We start from the raw sequence: 19,968 nt of genomic DNA, 5'->3' as shown, positions 1-19,968 counted from the left end.
ATAAAATGGTATCTATACAAACATTTTCAGTTTCTTATGTAACAGGGAGCTAGCTCCAATACACTATGATTTACAATGTTTACTTGAATACTCTTTTTAAAACAACATCTAATATTTAGGCCAGATTGTTGGATCAGAAATGTTGAGTTTTTAAAAGTATAATCTTTATAAAATGTGAGTCATTAATAGAAAAGTAAAAGAGGGCCATGCATAGAAAAAGGATTCTGAGTACTCTGTGAACCAAAAGTCTGTTTACCAAATATTAAAAAAATATATTCTAAAGGAGACAGAAAATTAAAATACCTTTAAAATTATTTTGATAATTATTCAGTAATACAAGCACTGAAATATTTTGTAATCCTTACCATCCTTTATAGTTTCTTTTGTTAAGCTTCTTCCATAGTGCTGGTTTTGTGTCTCATAGCTATCAGAATGAACATGATAAACCTATCAAAAAATAAAATAACATGAGCACTGAGTATTAAAAAATGAGCTCACCATGATCGAGTTGAAATGCAAAGTCAATTCAAAATGAGAAAACCTACTCATAGCATCCATTCTAAAAGACATATGGGGAGTGAAAAAAATCATGCAGGCATATAATAAATGCTGAAAAGGCATTTAAGAAAGTAATATTCATTACTAATGAGAGCTCTTTTTAGGAAACAATTGATAATTCCCAGAGGGCAAAATAATGACCGCAACACACCAAATGCCACCCTCCCCTCAAGCTAATGGAAAAATTAGGAAGCAACACCTCTAAAATACAAGATTTCACAAGAAGTATCCCACCAAAATGTGCTTTATTATCATTAGTATAAAGCATTTTTTCTAGAACCAACAGTGTTCATATCTCATCTATCAGAAAATACAAATATATAAGAAAATAGCAATAAGAAAGTAGACGATAACTTTTACTATTGGTAGATGCTAACAAATAACATAAAACTAATATAAAGTGAAAATTCAAAATGATGACTGAGTATAAATTAATAGCTTAAAAATAAGCTTTTATATAAACAACCAGTTAGAAAACGGAGTGGAAAAAAGAAGACCTCATTTACAACTACAATGACAGCCAATAAATAAATAAAACAAAAATAAACTAAATATGTGCAAGATCTATATAAAGACATAAGCAAAACATTCTTGAGGAATTTTTCTCTGTCTCTCATACACACAAATTCTGAAGAATCAACATGAAATACCAACAATTTTCTTTTTCAAACATGAAAGTGAATCTAAAATTTATATAGAATCTAAGAAAAATCTAAATAAGGGTAATAAGAGTAACATTTAATTAAACATATTTTAGCATCATCCACATGAGAATTTAATACGCACTAAATCAGTGAAAAGGGGAGCTGTTATTACCAATTAAATAGTGGTCTCATCTTCACAAGAGCATATAGCTGAATATTCCTCTTAGGAGCTGCTTGCGGTTAGCAGCCCGATGCCTAACCCGCACTCCCACCAGACTCCTTTCTAAGCCATTCCAAAACTAAAGCAAGTCCTTGCCACCGGGTCAATTCAAAGTCAAAGCAGCCCCCATATGGTTTCCAAGACTACGAATCTTTACATAAGCAAAAGGTCTCATCTCTTTCCTACACAGCAGCTTATGGTCAGGCAGCCCAATGGTTAACTCACAGTGCCACCAGGGGCTTTCATTAGCCAATGGAGAATTGCAAACAGATACCACTTCACATTCACTAAGATGGCTGGAGTTGAAAGATGTAAAATGCAAAATATTAATCCTCATACACTGCTGGAGGGAATGCACGATGATGTAGCTGCTATGGAAAACCACCTGGCAGTTCCTTCAAAGGTGAACTGGAGAGTCAGATGACTCCAGAGCTCCACTCTCTGGTAGATACCCAAGGAAAATGAAAGCATATAGCCCCATAACACACATGCTCAGAACAGCATTAAGAATAATTACTAAGATAGCAACTAGAAACACAGGGAATCCAGGGCAGATGACTCCTCCAGGACCAGTGGTGAGAGTGGCGATGCCTGGAGGGTGGAGAGAACGTGGGGTAGAAAGGGAGAACTGATTACAAGAATCTACGTATAGCCTCCTCCCTGGGGGATGGGCAGCAGAGAAGAGGGTAGGGGGAGACGTCGGACAGTGGACCATATGACAAAATAATAACAATTTATGAATTATGAAGGGTTCATGAGGGAGGGGGAGGGGGAAGCAAGCAGCTGATATTAAGGGCTCAAGTGGAAGGCAAATGTTTTGAGAATGATGATGGCAACAAATGTACATATTCACTTGACACAATGTATGTACGTATGGATAATGATAAGAATTGTATGAGCCCCCAACAAAATGATTTTTAAAAAAGTCTTGGAAACAAACAAAAAAGATGACTAAAAGGCAGAAACATCTCAGAAGCTCATCAACTGATGCCTGGATCAATGCCATGTAGTGTATCCATAAAATAAAATATTATTTAGTATTGTAAATTTATTACATATTTCTAAAATTATTTAGTATTATAAAGAAAGTATTAATGTATGCTATAACATGCATGAAAATTGAAAACATTATGCTAGATTAAAATAACAAACCACATATGCTGGATGAAACCACAAAAATGCATATACGAGGTGGTACCCCCCCAAAAAACAGAATTCTTCTTCAAAGCTGTGTATTGTTTTTTTTTTTTTAGAAAACAACCATATCACCTTCAAAGTACTCTCTATTATACTTAATATATTTGTCAAATCTCCGATTCCATTCTTAGAAACATTTTCCAAACTCATCTGTTTGATGGCCAACAGCACCTCCATTTTTTTTCTTTACCACTTGTATGTCATCAAATCACTGTCCTTTCATGTTCCTCTTCACTTACAGAAATGAAAAGGCGTTGCAGCACAGAGCGAGGTCAGGTGAATAAGGTGTGCGGGGAAAGAAAGGCATGCTATTCTTTTGCCAAAAACTGGCACGACATTGCTGTGTGAGTAGATACACATTGTTGAGGTGGCAAAACCAGCCCCTCATCTGCCACAAATCAGGCCTTTTTTGTTGCATACTGTTTATACAATCTTTTCAGAACTTGCAAAAGAAAGCTTGATTAACAGTCTCCTAGTAGAACGGACTCCAAAGCATTATCAAAAAAGCAAACGGACATCGTCTTGATCTTGCATTTCACTTGAGAAGCTTTTTGGGAGCTAGGTGATGATGGTGTGTCCTCCACTGGCTTGATTTTTGCTTCCCGCGTCTTGAGGAAAGCACCTTGTCTTGTCACCAATAACAATCTTAGGGGAAGAGTCTGGGTCACTTCAGAGCTGTTCTTTCAAAGCGCTGCATGTTTCCACTCAAAACTTTTACCTGGTCAGTCAGAAGCCAAGGCACAAGTTTCATAGCGACCCTTCTCATTCCCAAATCTTCCATTAAAATTCCCTGAACTGAGCTCCAACACAGTCCAGATAATTTCCCCATCTTTCAATGGTCCACTGTCAGTCTTCGAGCACAAGTGCACAGATTTTGTCAACATTTTCATGCATTCAGGAAGTCGATGGACATCTAGAACAATCGACATTTCACCTTTTTTGAAATGAAAACTTCTCAGACACGTGCTTCCCATAGTGCTGCTTTTGTAAGCTGTGTTCAAAATCCCAACAGTTTCAGTGGCATTTTTCCTGAGCAGGAAACAAAATTCCTCAGCCACTTGCTGTTGTCTTAAATCAGCTATCACCAAAAAGGGGACTTGAGCGAAACTGCTTTTAAGACAAAATTCACTGTGAGCAGAGAGAACCTTCCCAAGCGATGGCACAGGGTGCATTAACTCAAAGTGAATTGCTTGATACTCACCTAGTGAAAAAACTACCCAGCAGAGCTTTTTTTCTGTGGTTTTTTTTGGGGGGGCTATCCCTTGTGTACACACACACACACACACACACACACACACATACACACAGTCTTCAAAAGTTTGTGGAAATACAGAATGAAGGATACGGGAACTTTTGAGGGCCCCTTGCATATACATACACATATATACTGCATTTTTTTCATTTATATGAAAATTCTAAAATAAACAAATATATAGAGACAAAGTATATTAATGGTTACGTAGGCCAGAGAGTGTGGGAAAACATGGAAAATGACTACTACTGGGTACAAGGTTTCTTTCAAAAGCAATGACAATGGTCTAAGACTCAGTATGGTGGTGGTTGTACAACTGTGAGGGCATATAAAGACTAATCAAACCATAAGACTTTAAATCGAGAATTGAGTGGTTAATTGCATCTAAATAAAAGTGTTCTTAAAAATCAAGCCAACAGAGAGTCTACAGTTGGAACATATCCCAACAAAGCCAAATCATCTGATGCTTCATTATTTACTCTGTGTATGTATGCAAAGGGCAATAAAAACCAATCCTATTTAAGAGGTTTTTTTTAAATCGGGGAATGGCATGATTACTATACAACTTACAATGCTTGGAAAGCAGACTGGTATGGACAAACTTTAACTTGAGAGACGACAGCCCTCAGAATAATAATGACTCCAGACTAGAGAAACAGTACTGACAGATCTGAAATAGCTAAAGATATTGACTGAAGTAAAGGAACTCAAGAGATGTTTTAGAATCAAGATGAATGGAGCCTGATGTCTTGCTCTATGAGGTAGCAGTGACTGTCAGGTTTCCACTTTTAAACTTGACTTAAGGTGACGCTATCTACTGAGGTGCAGTGGAGATTTGTTGTGGCTGTTAATTTGCACAGAGATAAATGTATCTATTTTGGATGTAGTGGGTTTGAGATGCCTTTAAGACATCCTCCAAGTAAAATGTCTCTAGGACACTACTAGAGAAATGAGTGTAACTTGATACTGAACACAAGAAAATAGAGGGCATTGGCTAAGGAGAACGAATAGAGCAGCGGTTCTCAACCTGTGGGTTGTGATCCCTTTGGGGGTCAAACGACCCTTTCATAGAGGTCACCTAAGACCATCTGCAAACACACATTTCCAGTGGTCTTGGGAACTGAGACACTGCTCCTCTATCCATCTCCTGGCAGTCTGCCCACATACAGACATGCCTACATATGAGTACCCAGCATGAAAACTGTGACCCATGCTACACCATGCTTTAAGACATTTCATTTATTTGTAATTAGAAATAAATATTTCACAATACATAACATATTGCTTTTGTGATGAATCACTCACTATGCTTCAATTATGTTCAATTTGTAACAATGAAAATACATACTGCATATCGGATAGTTACATTACGATTCATAACAGTAGCAAAATCAGTTATGAAGTAGTAATGAAAATTATGTTATGGTGGGGTCACCATCACATGAGGAACTGTATGGAAGGGTCGCGGCCTAAGGAAGGTGGAGCACCGCTGGAATACGGAGGACCATTAAAGACATCTGGGAAATAAAGACTACAAAGTAGCCTCAGGAAGAAAACAGCAATTCCTTCAAATGAGAAAACGTTTTGCCCTCATAAGGTTTACACATTTGGGAGTTACAATAAACGAAATTCCATAATATATTATCTTTTCATGTACAAAAGAAGCTCTAGCAGAACTGTCAGGTAAGCACTGAACTGCTAACTGCAAGGTCACCAGTTCAAACTCATCAGCTGCTCCAAGGGAGGGAAAGATGAGGCTGTCTCAGCCTGTGAAAATTTACAGTGTCTTGGAAACCCTACATATGGTTGCTCTCATTCACAAACAACTCAATAGCACTGGGTTTGACTGGTCTGATATATGAGGATATAACTGTCATTTTCTATAATTCTATAATGTATCTATACCTTTAATTTTCAAAAGAATAACAAAGAGAATTGTGTATTTTAAAATAACTCTTACCCTCATGCCAAGCACCAAGAACCCAATTTCTTCCATTAATGGGTACTTGCTGACTTGTTGTTGAATCTTCTCTGATGAAGCAAAAGGATCGTAGCTTTTTCGTCCTATCTTTACATCCATTATACAGGGCTTATTAAATTTATGGGTCACATCTTCCAGTTTTAGGTATAAATCTATAATTCAAGAAAATAAAAGCATTAACAAACATTTTACTACTAAAATTACTTCCAGAAGAAAACAAAATTCCAAGACAAATTTACAACAAATCTAGATTGAACAATTATTATTACTCCAACTTGAAAAAAGGCAGATAAATTTATAACTAGTATACAAGAAAAACGAACAGGAAATAAGAAAGTAGATTAAATAGTATTCAACTGTAAACAAAGAGCATAAAGCACATAGGACATTAAAGAGGCATTAATGTTATTTCAAAAGTTGTTCCAGAAGACCTTCCATTTTGAAGACAAGTTTGTCACCTATACTTTAGTAGAATTCTTCATAAAGCATTTAATAATGTCCTTAAGATTTATTCTAAAAAGATTGAATTGTATAGTTCATAAATTCTATGTCAATAAAATGGTTAAATTTTTAAAGAGTACAACATTTACCTAAGGACAGAGAGTTAGGAGAACAGGAAGAATGGAAGTAGGACACACAGGGAGGTAGTGGGAAAAGTGGTGGTGCACTGAGGATGAGTTGTATCAGGATGTGTATGAGCTGTTGAATGTAAAACTAGGATCTGTTCTGTAAACCTCCTCCGACTTATTTTTGAAAAGTTCGTTTTTTCATTTATAATTACTAACATGGCACTGTTTGTCTTTATTTACCTGCAGCAATAAAGGAAGGAGAGTTGGAAATAGGAAGATAGGAATCTGTGGCTAAATGCCCATATGAGCAACTTCCACCCTTGTCATGAGACCAGAAAAACTAGAGTTAAACCATTACTGAACATTTGGATTAAGGACTGAACTGTGGCACTCTTGGTCAAGAGAAGGGAAATACAGATTTTTAAAAATCAATTTATTGGGGGCTCGTACAATTCTTATCACAACCAATACGTACATCCATTGTGGAGCACATTTGTACATGTTGCCATAACCATTCTCAAAACATTTGCTTTCTACTTGGGCCTTTGATATCAGCTCATTTTACCCCTCCCTCCCCAATCACGATTATTATTTTCTCATATCTTACACTGTCCGATGTCTCCCTTCACCCATTTTTCTGTTATCCATCCCCCAGAGAGGTTACATGTAGATCATGTGATCAGTTCCTCCTTTCTATCCTACCCTCCCTCCACCCTCCTGGTATCGCCACTCTCACCACTGGTCCTGAAGGGGTCATCTGTCCTGGATTCCCTGTGTTTCCAGTTCCTATCTACACCAATGTACATTCTCTGGTCTAGCCAGCTTTGTAAGGTAGAATTGGGATCATGATAGTGGGGGAAGGAAGCATTTAAGAACTAGAGGAAAGTTGTATGCTTCATCGTTGATACCTGATTGGTGGGCTTTGTTGCATCCGAGCTAGATGCCTGCTTATTTACCAGCAGGCCTTTAAGATCCCAAATGCTATACCTTTGATAGCTGGGCACCATCAGCTTTCTTCACCACATTTGCTTATGCACCCATTTGTCTTCAGTAATCGTGTCGGGAAGGTATGCATCATGGAATGCCAGTTTAATGAAACAAAGTGTTCTTGCATTGAGTAAGTACTTGAGTGGAGGGCCTATGTCCACCTGCTGCCTTAATACTAAACCTATAAATATATGCACGTAGATCTATTTCCCCACCATTCTATAGAAATATATTTACACATGTACATGCCTGTATTTAGACCTCTATAAATACCCTTTGCCTCCTAGTTCCTTCCAATATTTCCTTTTACTTTCCTCTTGTCCCACTATCATGCAAGCCTTCATTTGGGTTTCAGTAATTTCTCTTGGTTACAACATTGCCCTTGCTGACTCCCTATTAGGCCTCTCACATCCTCCTTGTCACTAATTTTGGATCACTTGTTGCTCCTTTGTCCCTGGGTTGGTTAACACCACCTTCTTTCCCCCGTCTCCCCCTCTCCCATATCCCCCTGGAACCATTGGTCCCGTTGTTTTCTCGTCCAGACTGTTCACCCAGCCTATCTAGATAGACCGGAAGAGATCATAATATGCACCAAAAACCAAGGCATAGCAAGACGAAGCAAGAAAAGAGAACCCAATGATGTAGAAAAGAATAAATTAAAATATCTCTAAAGTCATTTTACCCTCAGGATTCTTAAACCAAACAAGTTTAGTTTAGCTAGTAAACAACAACTGCCTTGAGAATTATACTCGCTAAGAAGTATTCATACAGGATCAAACTGGCAGCAGCAACTTAAAAGACGGAAGAGGAGTCCTAGGAGGCACAGAGTTTGTATCCACAGGGAAAGCCCAATTCAGAAAGGAGGTGAGAATGCCTGCACAACTGAAATAATGTAATCAACACAACTGAATTGCACACGTAGAATAACAAGTAAAAAACCAAGTAAATACAATTACTAACAGGAGTAAATACTTCTCAAAGAGATCCTACAACAAAAGTACAGTCACCAGGTTATGAACACCTAACTTATGTACAACCTGTATGTACCAACTAAGCCCTGTATATTAAAATTGATGCACGTAAACTAGTTTACAAAAACAAATGTTACCTTGTAACATGCATAAAAATTATTACTATATGATCATGTTACAGTGTCTAGAAGTGTTCCTTTATTATGCCGAAAACACTACATTGTTATATATGAAGACAAAGCTTGACTAACAGATGTCAGAAACCAAATATTCTGATTCATCTACAAATTTGACTTAGAAATGAAATTTTCTCATAGTCCAAGGAGCATCTGTAGAGGTTACAAAAAGCAAATTATATTTGTTAAAGAATGACGCTGAGCTCTTAACATGAAGTCTTATACAAAAGTTGGAAGAAAATGAAACAACAACCTAAATAGAAAATCTTAGATCATAAACTTCTGAGAAGAAAACAATAAACTTCTAGGACTGGCACAGGGACAATTAATTATTAGCTAGAGCAATAAAAGCACAAATAACACATGAAAAATAGATCAATTGGACTGCATCAGTATTAAAAAAAAAACAAAAACCTTGTGCATCAAAAAGAGCGTCGGTGGCACAGTGAGCACGTTTGGTCGTTACTCACAGGTCCGCAGTTCTAACCCACGGGGTGCTCCACACGACAAAGATGTGGCAGTGTGCTTCCGCAGATTAGACTCAGAAACCCGCCGGCACAGTCTGCTCTGCTCCACAGCAGCACCATGAGTCAAATAACTCCAAAGCAATAACGCTGGCTCAGCGTTGTGCATCAAAGGCTATTAGCTATCCAACTTCCAATTCACTAGGAACGGCTACTATCAGAAATATAGGGGAAAGTATTGGCAAAGCTGTAGAGAAACTACAGTCCTTATCCACTGTTGGTAAGAATATAAAATACTAAAACTGCTGTAGAAAAGAGTTTGATATTCCTCAGAGAAACAGAATTACCATGTTATATTGTTTTTGTTAGATGCCTAGAGTGATTCTCAGCAACCCTATGTTCAACAGAATGAAACACTCCCGTCCTGCGCCCATCCTCACAATTGTTATGTATAATTTCAGCCACTATGTCAATTCATCTTCATGATAAGTCTGCCTCTTTTTCACTGACTCTCTATTAAGTATTATGGCCTTTTCCAGAGATTGGTCTCTTCTGGACATGCCAACACTGGACATAATAACATGTCCACAGTACATGAGATAAAATCTTGTCATCCTTGCTTCTAAGGAACATTCTGGTTGTACTTTTTCCAAGAAGACTTGTTTCTTTTGGCAGTCCATGGCACTTTCGATATTCTTCTTCAAATACCATAGCTCAAATACATCCACTCTTCTTGGGTCTTCTTTATTCAATGTCTAACTTTCACTGGCACGGGAGGTGACAGAAAATAGCGTGGCTTTGAGTCACGCGCACTTTGGTCCTCAAAATAGCATCCTTGGTTTTCAACACTTTAAAGAGGTCTTATGCAGCGAATTTACCGGAAACAAAGCATTATTTGGTATCTTGCTTGCTGGTTTCCGTAGCATTGAAACTGCTTGCAGATCCGAGCAAGATGAAAAAAATTTTTTTAATAAATCATTTTATTGGGGGCTCACACAATTATCACAATCCATACATTCATTCAGCATGTCAAACACATTTTCACAATCACAATCCATACATTCATTCAGCATGTCAAACACATTTTCACAGACGCTGCCATCATCATTTTCACAGCATTCTCTTCTCACTTGAGCCCCTGATATCACCTCCTTTCTCCCCCTCCCTCACCCCTCCTTCACAAACCCTTAATAAGTTAGATTATTTTCCTATCTTTCTTCATTCTGCGTTGCCCCTCACCCACTTTTCTGTTGTTTGCCCCCCTGAGAGGGGGTTACAGGTTGATCCTTGAGATTCCCCCTTTGTCCCCCTTCCCTTAATCCTCCTGGTATCTCTGCTCTCATTGCTGACCCTGGGAGGGTTATCTATGCTGGGTTCCCTGTGTTGTAGATTCTGGTCTAATCCGACTTGTAAGGTAGAATTGAGGCCATGATAGTGGGGGGAAGAAAGCACCAAAGAACTAGAAGAAAGTTGTGTGTTTCATCGGTGCAATGCAAAGATTCAAGTCTTCCTCACTTTCAGCAAGCAAGGTTGTGTTATCTGCATACTGTTGCTACAAGTCTTTCTTCAATCCTGCTGCTACGTTCTTCTTCAGAGTCCAGTTTCTCTGATTATTTGCTCAACACACAGATTGAATAAGTACAGTGAGCAGATACAGTCCTGAAACACACATTTCCTGATTTTAAACCATGTTTAAACAACTGCCTCTCAATCCATGTATAGGTTCTGCGTGAGCACAATGAGGTGTTCTGGGATTCCCATTCTTCTCTAAGCCATCCAGTTTACTAGGATCCGCAGTCGGATGCCTTTGCACACTCACCATATGACCCCAAAACTCCATTCTGAGGCATAAATCGACAAGAACTGCGAGCAGAGACTCAAGAAAATACTTGCACACCGTTGTTCATGATAGCATTATTTATACTTGCTAAATGTGGACCCGGTGCCCTAGCTATCCATCCACAAGTGATTACACGGACAAAATGTAGTATGCACAAACAATGGAATGTCATCCATCCATCACGGAGAGAAAAACACGATGCATGTTACCACACAGAGGAAACTTAAAAACATTATGCTAAGTGAAATATGTCAAACCAAATGGGCAAATACTGTCATGCTTCAACATCTGTGAAATAGCTGGAATAAGCAAATCAATATAAAAGTAGATGTGAAGTTGCCAGGCACTAGAGAACAAGTAAAGAAGGAGTTAATGTCACATGGGTTTAGAGTTTCCACTTGTTGTACAGGAAAGGTTTTAAAAACAGTTGTGACAGCTGTAGAATCTCATGAATGTAGTTATTATCACTGAAAGCTGTACTCTTAAATAGTTAAAATGGAAAATTTTATTACAGTCTACCATAAAAAAATTTCTTTAAAAAGATAAATCAATGAAAATGGTAGATATGCCAAATATACATTGTAATCTTACTACTTGTAAAGGAAAAGCAAATATCTTGCTTTTTAAAACATACATATTTCCCCAAATGATTTTGGATTCTGGGATACATCTTTTCAGAGAAAACTATTACATATGTACATTCAAGAATAAACGTCCCAGTTATCAGACACAAAATGAGTTTGGTTTGGATTTCATGGCTGAACTACTTAGGTTTTAGATCAAAAGTAAGGGTCCAGGGCCAATGAAAGGAGGATAAACTAAGAAACAGAAACCCCCCCCCCTCCCCCCCGCACTTTCACTTGACCTTAGCCAAAAGCCGAGAAGCCATGAAACTCCCCCTTTCATAGATAGAACTATCAACTTCTCCTTGGAAGAAAAATGAGGCTTTCTTCTCCCATAATTAGGTCTACAGTATGGGCTCCCAAACCTATTTGGCCTAATGCCACCTTTGCAGAAAAGCAATTACTCAGTACACATTAGCAATTAAAAACCTCTGTATTGTAGCCCATAATCCAGGAAAAAGCTCCAGTGGATGATTCCAGCTCTCCCCAGGGGCCAGTGTTGCCTAATTCAGACCTTGTAGTTTATAGATTCAGAAACCCAAGGAGGGAGGGGAGTTCTACAGTTTTATAGTGTTGGAATCCACTAGATGGCCATGGGTATTGCTGCAAGAAAATAAGGAATGCCTGAAATAAGCATAAATCTCCTTCAAAGGGTAAGAGACAAACATAAAATATAAATATCAACTCTTTGAAAAATGCATGAAAAGATGGTATTGGCAGATAATGAAATTTTCTCACAAACTTTTTTGAAGCCTCCTCATATTTGAAATGCCAAGAGATGAACTAGCAGCAGCTTGGCATTCACAATTTTAACACCCTTGGTTTCTACAACACAAGAAGAGCCCAGTCCTACATGTGAGTACAAAGACAGAGACCCAGAAACTATCTACTAGCAGTATTTCAGGGCAGGATCGTTATTTTCCTTAAAACTTTGCCAATTTGTCAGTGATTGAAAATAAGCAAGAAATCCTCTTTATGATTAGAGCTAGCAGAAACGACTTTGTAAGTCTGAATATAAAATCCCCATTTCCTTCACCTCCTCCTCTTACGAAGGACAACAGAAATGCAAACTCTCAGCATTGCAGGAATACAGCTAATGTGTGCTCAATGGATGAAGGATTGTTCTTCTCCTTCCCAGTGCCCAGTAGGATTCTGGACCCCACCTTCCTCACACAATAATAAGCTGAGTCATTCCTTTACAAACACCACTCCTCTAAGTAAATAGGCCTAGTTATCATGGATTTTATTTGATGTTATTTCACCTACCCAAGTATGGTTTTTTCTTTATCTTTTCAGGTTTCTTGATACAATTTATACATTTGGAATTAGCATATGACGGCTTGGTTGCTTAGTCAAAAAGCAAAATACAAAAACCCAAACCACTGCTCGCAAGCCATGTTTTTACAGCAGGCCTACAAAGGATTTCTGAGGTTGGAAATGTTTACAGTAGAGAATTTCACCTTTCCTCTAGGAGCAGGTGATGGGTTTAAACTGCAGATTTGCACTTAGCAGTCTAGTGCCTCCCTGAGAGCAGCAACCTTCAAACATAAAATATCGATTAATGCCTTCTAAAGGTCGGTCTGGAGTTTTTTCTTTTCTTTATTTAAATTAATATTATTATTTATTAATCATTTTATTAGGGGGGCTCTTACAAATCTTACAGCAATCAATCATTTGATTGTATTAAGCACACTTGTACGTATGTTGCCATCAACATTTCCAAGACATTTCATTTCTACTTGAGTCCTTGGTACCAGCTCCTCTCTCTACCCCCAACCCCTCTCCTGAATCCTTGATCATATATATTATTGATGTTATTTCGTATCTTACACTGTCCGTTGTCTCCCTTCACCCACATTTCTGTTATTCATCCCCCTGGGGCGTGGGCTATATATTCAACCTTGTGATGGGTTCCCCCTCCACGCTCCCTGGAGTTTTCTTGTAACTCTCTTCCCTTGATTATTTTCCCCATGTTATAAAAATAAACAAAATAAGCTTTAAACATGTAGAATTTTAAGCAAGAATATTAATGTTATACAAGAGGGCTTCAAAGAATTCATGGAAAAACTCCACTATCTTTTCATTCAATTTTTCCACAAGCTTGGTGGTGGTGATTACTTATTGGACTGCTAACTGCAAGGTCAGCAGTTTGAAACCACCAGAGCTCCTCAGGAGGACAGGGCCTTCAACTCCCGTAAAGAGCTACAGTCTCGGAAACGCACAGGAACAATCCTATCCTGTCCTAAGATTGCTTTGAGTTGGCCTTGACTCAAGGACAGTGAGTTAGGTTTGGGTTCTGTACTCCACTCATTCTGTAAATGCTATGACAGCAGATCCTTTTACTAGAATAAAGCTTAATTCATGGTAGATCAACCTTGAAGTTCAATAACTTAAGTGATAACAAACACCAAAAACTAGCTTGGAATCTTAACACTAATACCTTTTTTTATATTCCTTCCTGGAAAAAAAAAATTCTTGCCTATGTTAACGAGTTCCAGTGTAGGGTGTGTCCTAATTACTTTTTAAGATACTGATAAGAGATAGAAGCCATGGAGATCACCAAGGAAATGCTGTGGTGATTGGTGGTTGTGCCTTTGGACTCAAGGCAACCGTATGCACAACGGAACAAAACATTGTCCAGTCTTGCACCATCCTCACAATTGTTCCTGTGCTTGCGTCCACTGCTGCCGCCAGTATGTCAATCAATCTCAAGGAAAGGGCCTTTGTCTCTTTTGTTTCCTCTCTACTTTACCAAGCATGATGTCCTTCTCCAGGGGCTGGTCTCTCTTGACAACATGTCCAAAGTCTGTGAAATGAAATCTCACCATCCTTGCCGATAAGTAACATTCGGCTGTCCTTCTTCCAGGACAGATCAGTTTGTCCTTCCGGCAGTCTCTGGTACTTGCAGTGTCCTTCACCAGCACCGTAATTCAAATGCACCCATGCTTCTTTGATACTCCTTATTCAGTGTCCGACTTTCCCTCTGCAGATGCGATTGAAAATAGCACGGGGTCAGTCAGGTGCACCTTGGTCCTCAAAGTAACATCCTTGCTTTCCTGTGCTTTAAAGAGGTCTTGTGCAGATTTATCCAAGGCAATGCATCATTTGATCTTGTGACTGCTGCTTCCATCAGCATTACAGATCTCAGCAAGACAAAATCCTAACTTCAGTCCTTTCTCCATTTATTATGACCAACAGGTCCAGTTGTGAGGATTTTGGTCTTCTTTACAATGTGTTGTGTGCTAGTACAAATAGATGAAGGAAACAAATCATGTGTGTAAGAGAGAACTTTATATCAAAGAGAAATTGTATACTAAGAAAAGATCCCAGCCCAGATCAAATCCATACATCCGATAATAGCCCATCTGCCCAATAACAGTCTGTAAATTCCTCTTTAGACTCATGCAACACATACAATGATGCTGAGTGCAGGAGGATGACAGACCAGTGGGTGGAAAGTCTTGTGGATCCAGTGGCGGTGGAAGAATCTTAGCACTGGCAGGAGTCTCCACATGGTTCCTCCAGCTCAGGGGCTCTGAGTCCATCAGCATAGCTCCCTCCATGTGGCTTGGCAACAGGACTGTGGAGCAGAGAGTGAGTGTATCTGGCATCCAGTGAGCTATTTATCTTCTGAACGTCTCCAAATGAGGCCATCAAGCTGCGACCTGATTAAGAGGCTACACTCTACCCCTTCACTCTTAATAGCCCCAAGTTAACACCAGATTATATTACTACCACAAGTTGTAATCCACACTGAAGGCTGCAATCTTTGACTTTCATCAGCAACTGCTTCAAATCCTCCTCACTTTCATCAAGCAAGGTTTGAGTCATCTTCATACATAGGTTGTTAATAAGTCTTCCTCCAATCCTGATGTCACTAACTTCTTCATATAGTCCAGCTTCTCTGGTTATTTGCTCAACCTACAAAGTACTGTGAGAGGACACCAATTTTAAAGCATACAGTCTGTCCCTTTTCTATAGGTCCCACTGCCTTTCGATCTATGTATAGTCCTGCATGAGCACATGTAGTGTTCTTGGATTCCCATTCTTCTCAGGGCTATCCTTGAGCATAGCTTGTTATGACCCCCATCGTTGAATGCCTTAGCATTCCATTTCCTCTTCTGAATTCAGCCTGAACCTCTGGCAGCTCCCTGGCAGCGCAGTACTGCAAAATTTTACATATATGTAATATCAATGAGACCATTCTGTTAGCTTATTTTTCTTTGGAACAGTAAGAAATACAGATCTCTCCCAGTCAGGTGGCCAACTGGGTATCTTCCAAATTTCATGGCATTGGCGAGTGAGTGGTTCTAGTACTTCAACAGCTTACTGAAACATTACAATTGCTAGTCCATCAATTCCTGGAGCTTTGTTATGGGCTGATACTTTCAGTACAGCTTGAACTTCTTCATTCAGTACCTCTGGCTCCTGTGTCTATGCTACATCTTAAAATAGTTGAATATCATAGGGTCAACGCCAACTCACAGTGACATTATATAGTTTCCAAGGCTTTTCAAATTTTGATGGGAGCAGACAGCCTCATCTTTCTCCCATGAAGTGGCTGGCGTGTCTGAAACGCTTACCTTGCAGTCTAACACTTAACCAACACCACCACCACGGCTCCTTTGACGAGTCTTCCTAATCTAGAGTTGGGACTCACAGGTAAACTTCTACCCTCAGTGACTGACTGGTACTATAATGTGTATTCCTTTGGTGGGGAAGGAGCATGGCAAGAGAAAAAAGCACAGGAGAGAAATGAAAGGTTCAGAAATAAAGTAGACATGCAGAAAAGAGATCTCCCTGGGTTCTGGCAGGCTCTCAGGTTCTGGTTCCAAAATCTGCTGAGAAAAACCCCTAGCTTCTACTGAACAAGAATATCATAGACTTGCAGAGTCAGAATGGCTGGGCATTGAGTCTAGAAATTTAAACTTTACTATGCTCGTGGCTTATTCTTAAACCTATGCAAATGTGAGTGATTAGGTAGTTGAGACACTTAATTAAATTTTGTCTGTTCTGACAAAGACCTTCAAAAATGTCGCATACGGCTTTCAAGTAAGTAAAGAGGAAAAGAGCCGTGTCCTTATACAGCTACTATTGCCACTAAGAGTGAAGCTTATCAATGCTTTCCCAGAGACTGCGATGTTAAGCCTGGAGGTGGGAATGAGGGAGCAGAACAGGAGGTAGGAGAAAAGACTGGCAGAGAAAATATTTCTGATATTTTTTTCCTACTCAAAATCATATATTTGGAAAGATGGTCCTTTATAAATTAATACAGTATTAAGTACCAATATAATCTGCTTTAAATCAATTATAACACATTACCTACTTTCAGAAAATGATTATCATAAGCAAAAGTATTAAGAAATAGAAGAGATTCGAGAAGAAAATACACATACATCGTGTTTCTATACTACTAGAGTTGATTTTACATAACATCTTTGAAAAGCTATTCTCATGTGCTAAGACTACAACCAGAATTAATAAAACATTACCATTTGGTGCAGTAGGAGGTGACCAGGTGCCAAAATATTTTGGCAAATATTTTCGTAGCTCTAAAAGAATACTGTCACTACAATCAGCAGCATAAACCTGAAACACATAGAAATATAACAATTGCATGTCAGTGTCTTATAGTTTCGTTTTTACTGCCCTGAGCATTTATCAAATAAAACACAATGCCACCAAATCATAAGTTTATCTAGATAATAATTTTAGATGACATAAATTTGGGATAAGCAAAAAAGATTACTGGGTGTTGTCAATGAGAAACTACGTCTAGCATGAGAACACCTTTCCTGGTTACCTGCCTTACACATTCCCTGAACCATTTTATAACTCTTTAAATTATGCCAATAGCAATGCAAAGTAATTCTTGTCGATATGCATGTAAATAAATTCTAGGCAGGAGAAGTCCTAATATCTTCTATCCACCACCCTCGAGTAGAGGGCATGGGTGGGGGGGCTTAGTGACTACTGTACATTTATTTCAGCCTTCTTTGATTTGATGTAAATTTGCACTTATTTGACTTCTCTTTCGAACTGGTTCTAACATCTGCCTGGTTTCCTTATTAAATACTGAAATACATTAAATCTTTAACATGTTCATTTTATATCTATATAGAAGTCATGATTTTTAACAAAAATTATCTTTAAGAAATTAAATATAAATGTTTCTCATTAAATTGTTTAACTTATAATTCATAATTCTAGAAATTATGACAAAAGAAATATATAAAACCAGATTCTAGTTTTTTTCTAGATGTGAAAGGATGTGTCTTTGTTTTAAAAACAACTTGTACGACATACTATGCAATAAACTCTGTCCAAATATGGTATACTGAAATATCTAAGATGATGAATGCTTACTAGTATAAAACGCCTATGAAAATTTAGTGGCACGATTCTATTTATCATGTTCATGCAAAATAATTTATAAGACTTTAATTCTACAATCCTAATAAAAATCCAACTCAGCTATTTTGTGGACATCAAAACAAACTGATGGTAAAGTTTATATATAAAAGCAAATGACAAAACACAGCTCAAACAACACTAAATAGATTTAGAAAACTGACATTACCTGACTTTAAGACTTAGTTACAAAGTTATAGAGATCAGAAAAATAAATATTTTTAAATGAATAGACAAATTAGGGGGAAAGAATAGAGAAACTACAAAATAAAGTCAACTACCTTTGACAAAAGAGCAAAGGCAATTCATTGGAGAAAAGATAATCTTTTCAAAATATGATGCAGGGAAAACTGGACATCCACATGCAAAAACACAAACAGAACTTATATTTATAAAAATTAACTCAAAATGGCTCACAGGCCCATCCATGGTCTTAGTTGTCTCATACTGTTATACTAGAAATAACCAAAAACGATGACCGTAACAGAAAGGTATTCTCTGCCATAGCTCAGGAGGCTAGACATCCTCAATCAGGGCACCAGCTCTAGGGGAAAGCTTTCTCTCTGCAGGGCCTGGGAGAAGGTCTTTGTGATCTCCTTTCAACATCTGTGGGCCAGGCGTTCCTGACAGATCTCTGGGTATATTGACACCATTCCTTCTCCAGGTCCAGGCAGCTATCAGAAGAGTTCAAAGGATACACTCAGCCCCTGGCTCTTTCTTGGTTGTAATAATAGTTCCCTCTTCTCTGCTTACTTCTCTCCCTTTATGTCTTACAAAAAGTAATGCTGGCTTCTCTCCAGGGAAAGCCCTCTTACAGAGGATCCTCTTACATATGACCTAAGTGAAGGAGTTGTATGCCACCCTAATTCCTTACAACGGACTGGCTGATCACATCATAGGGATGATTACATCATAACACAACTACATTGAAACTCAGGGCCAGTCTAGCTAAATGTTAGGTACAGGACCATACAACTCTTAGGAGAAAGGAAGATATATATATATATATGCCAGGTATGGTTTGGGAATGACTTTTTAGTTACAACTCAAAAGTACAAAAAAAATTGGGAGGGTGGAATTTCGTTTAAATTAAAAATTTCTCCTCTGTGAACAATCTCATTAGGAGAATGAAATGACAAGTCACAGATAAAAGAGATATTTGCAAATCTGGTTAAGAAAACAAACAACCCAATCACAAAATGGGCAAAAATTCTGAACAGAAACCTCAAGCTCACCAAAAATGTATACAAATGTCAAATAAGGATGAAAGCGTTCTACTCTGACCTACAGGGTTGCTGTGAGTCTTTATCAACTCAAAGCAGTGAGACTTTGTTGTTGTTGCTTTTTTTAGTTGTCGGTCTTCAGTATAAGGGCTCTATCTTTTGAGTCTAAGAGGTTCTCCGTGTAGGAGGCACAGGTGCCCATGTCCAAAGGATGCGTTCTGTTCTGGATCCCTCTTGACGGCACTGAGGTGCCCGGATATCCTGCAGATCTGGGCTTTATGAGTCAAACCTATAAAAGTCAGGGCTTGTGTAGAGCAAACATCCATCACAGAAGGAAACACTCAAATATTTTCACCAAAACAAACAATTAAAAAGTGGAGGAACTCTTTTCCAGCTGCTCCTACGCAGACTATGCTGCTGGGCCTCGGTCTCTCTCTCTCTCTCTCTCTCTCTCTCTCTCTCTCTCTCTCTCTCTCTCTCTCTCTCTCTCTCTCTCTCTCTCTGGCTTGTGTTCAGTTCAGTTTACTGTAACCGCCTGAAACTGCTTCGGTCCTTTATAAAAACCCACTGGGATCACCCCCCCACAAAAAAACAGTGGAAGAAAAGAGGGAGGAAATTAAAATGAGGGAGGAAATAAAAGGGGAGCTGATATCAAGGGCTCAAGTAGAAAGAAAACGTTTTGAAAAGAATGATGGCACCCGATGCCAAGGGCTTAAGTGGAGAGCACGTTTTGAGAATGATGAGGGCAATGAATATGCAGATGTGCTTTACACAATTGATGTGTGTATGCACTGTGGTAAGAGTTGTATGAGGCCCTAATAAAACATTAAAAAAATTTTTAAAGAAAAGGAT

General features: G+C 38.5%; 1 protein-coding gene across 1 annotated transcript in view; it reads right to left on the bottom strand.

Annotated features, from left to right (window-relative positions):
• Positions 1–19,968, bottom strand: part of IPMK (inositol polyphosphate multikinase) — a 46,029-nt gene that overhangs the window by 7,076 nt on the left and 18,985 nt on the right. Inside the window, exons 3-5 of the mRNA XM_075534060.1 lie at positions 16,975–17,071; positions 5,832–6,004; positions 366–447 (exon numbers count right to left, since the gene is read on the bottom strand). Coding sequence (XP_075390175.1) covers positions 366–447; positions 5,832–6,004; positions 16,975–17,071 — 352 coding nt within the window. The remainder of the gene's footprint in view (positions 1–365; positions 448–5,831; positions 6,005–16,974; positions 17,072–19,968) is intronic.

The sequence above is a fragment of the Tenrec ecaudatus genome, chromosome 16 (genome assembly GCF_050624435.1).
Source record: "Tenrec ecaudatus isolate mTenEca1 chromosome 16, mTenEca1.hap1, whole genome shotgun sequence".
NCBI lineage: Eukaryota > Metazoa > Chordata > Mammalia > Afrosoricida > Tenrecidae > Tenrec > Tenrec ecaudatus.
This window is presented reverse-complemented; position numbering and strand designations above follow the sequence as displayed.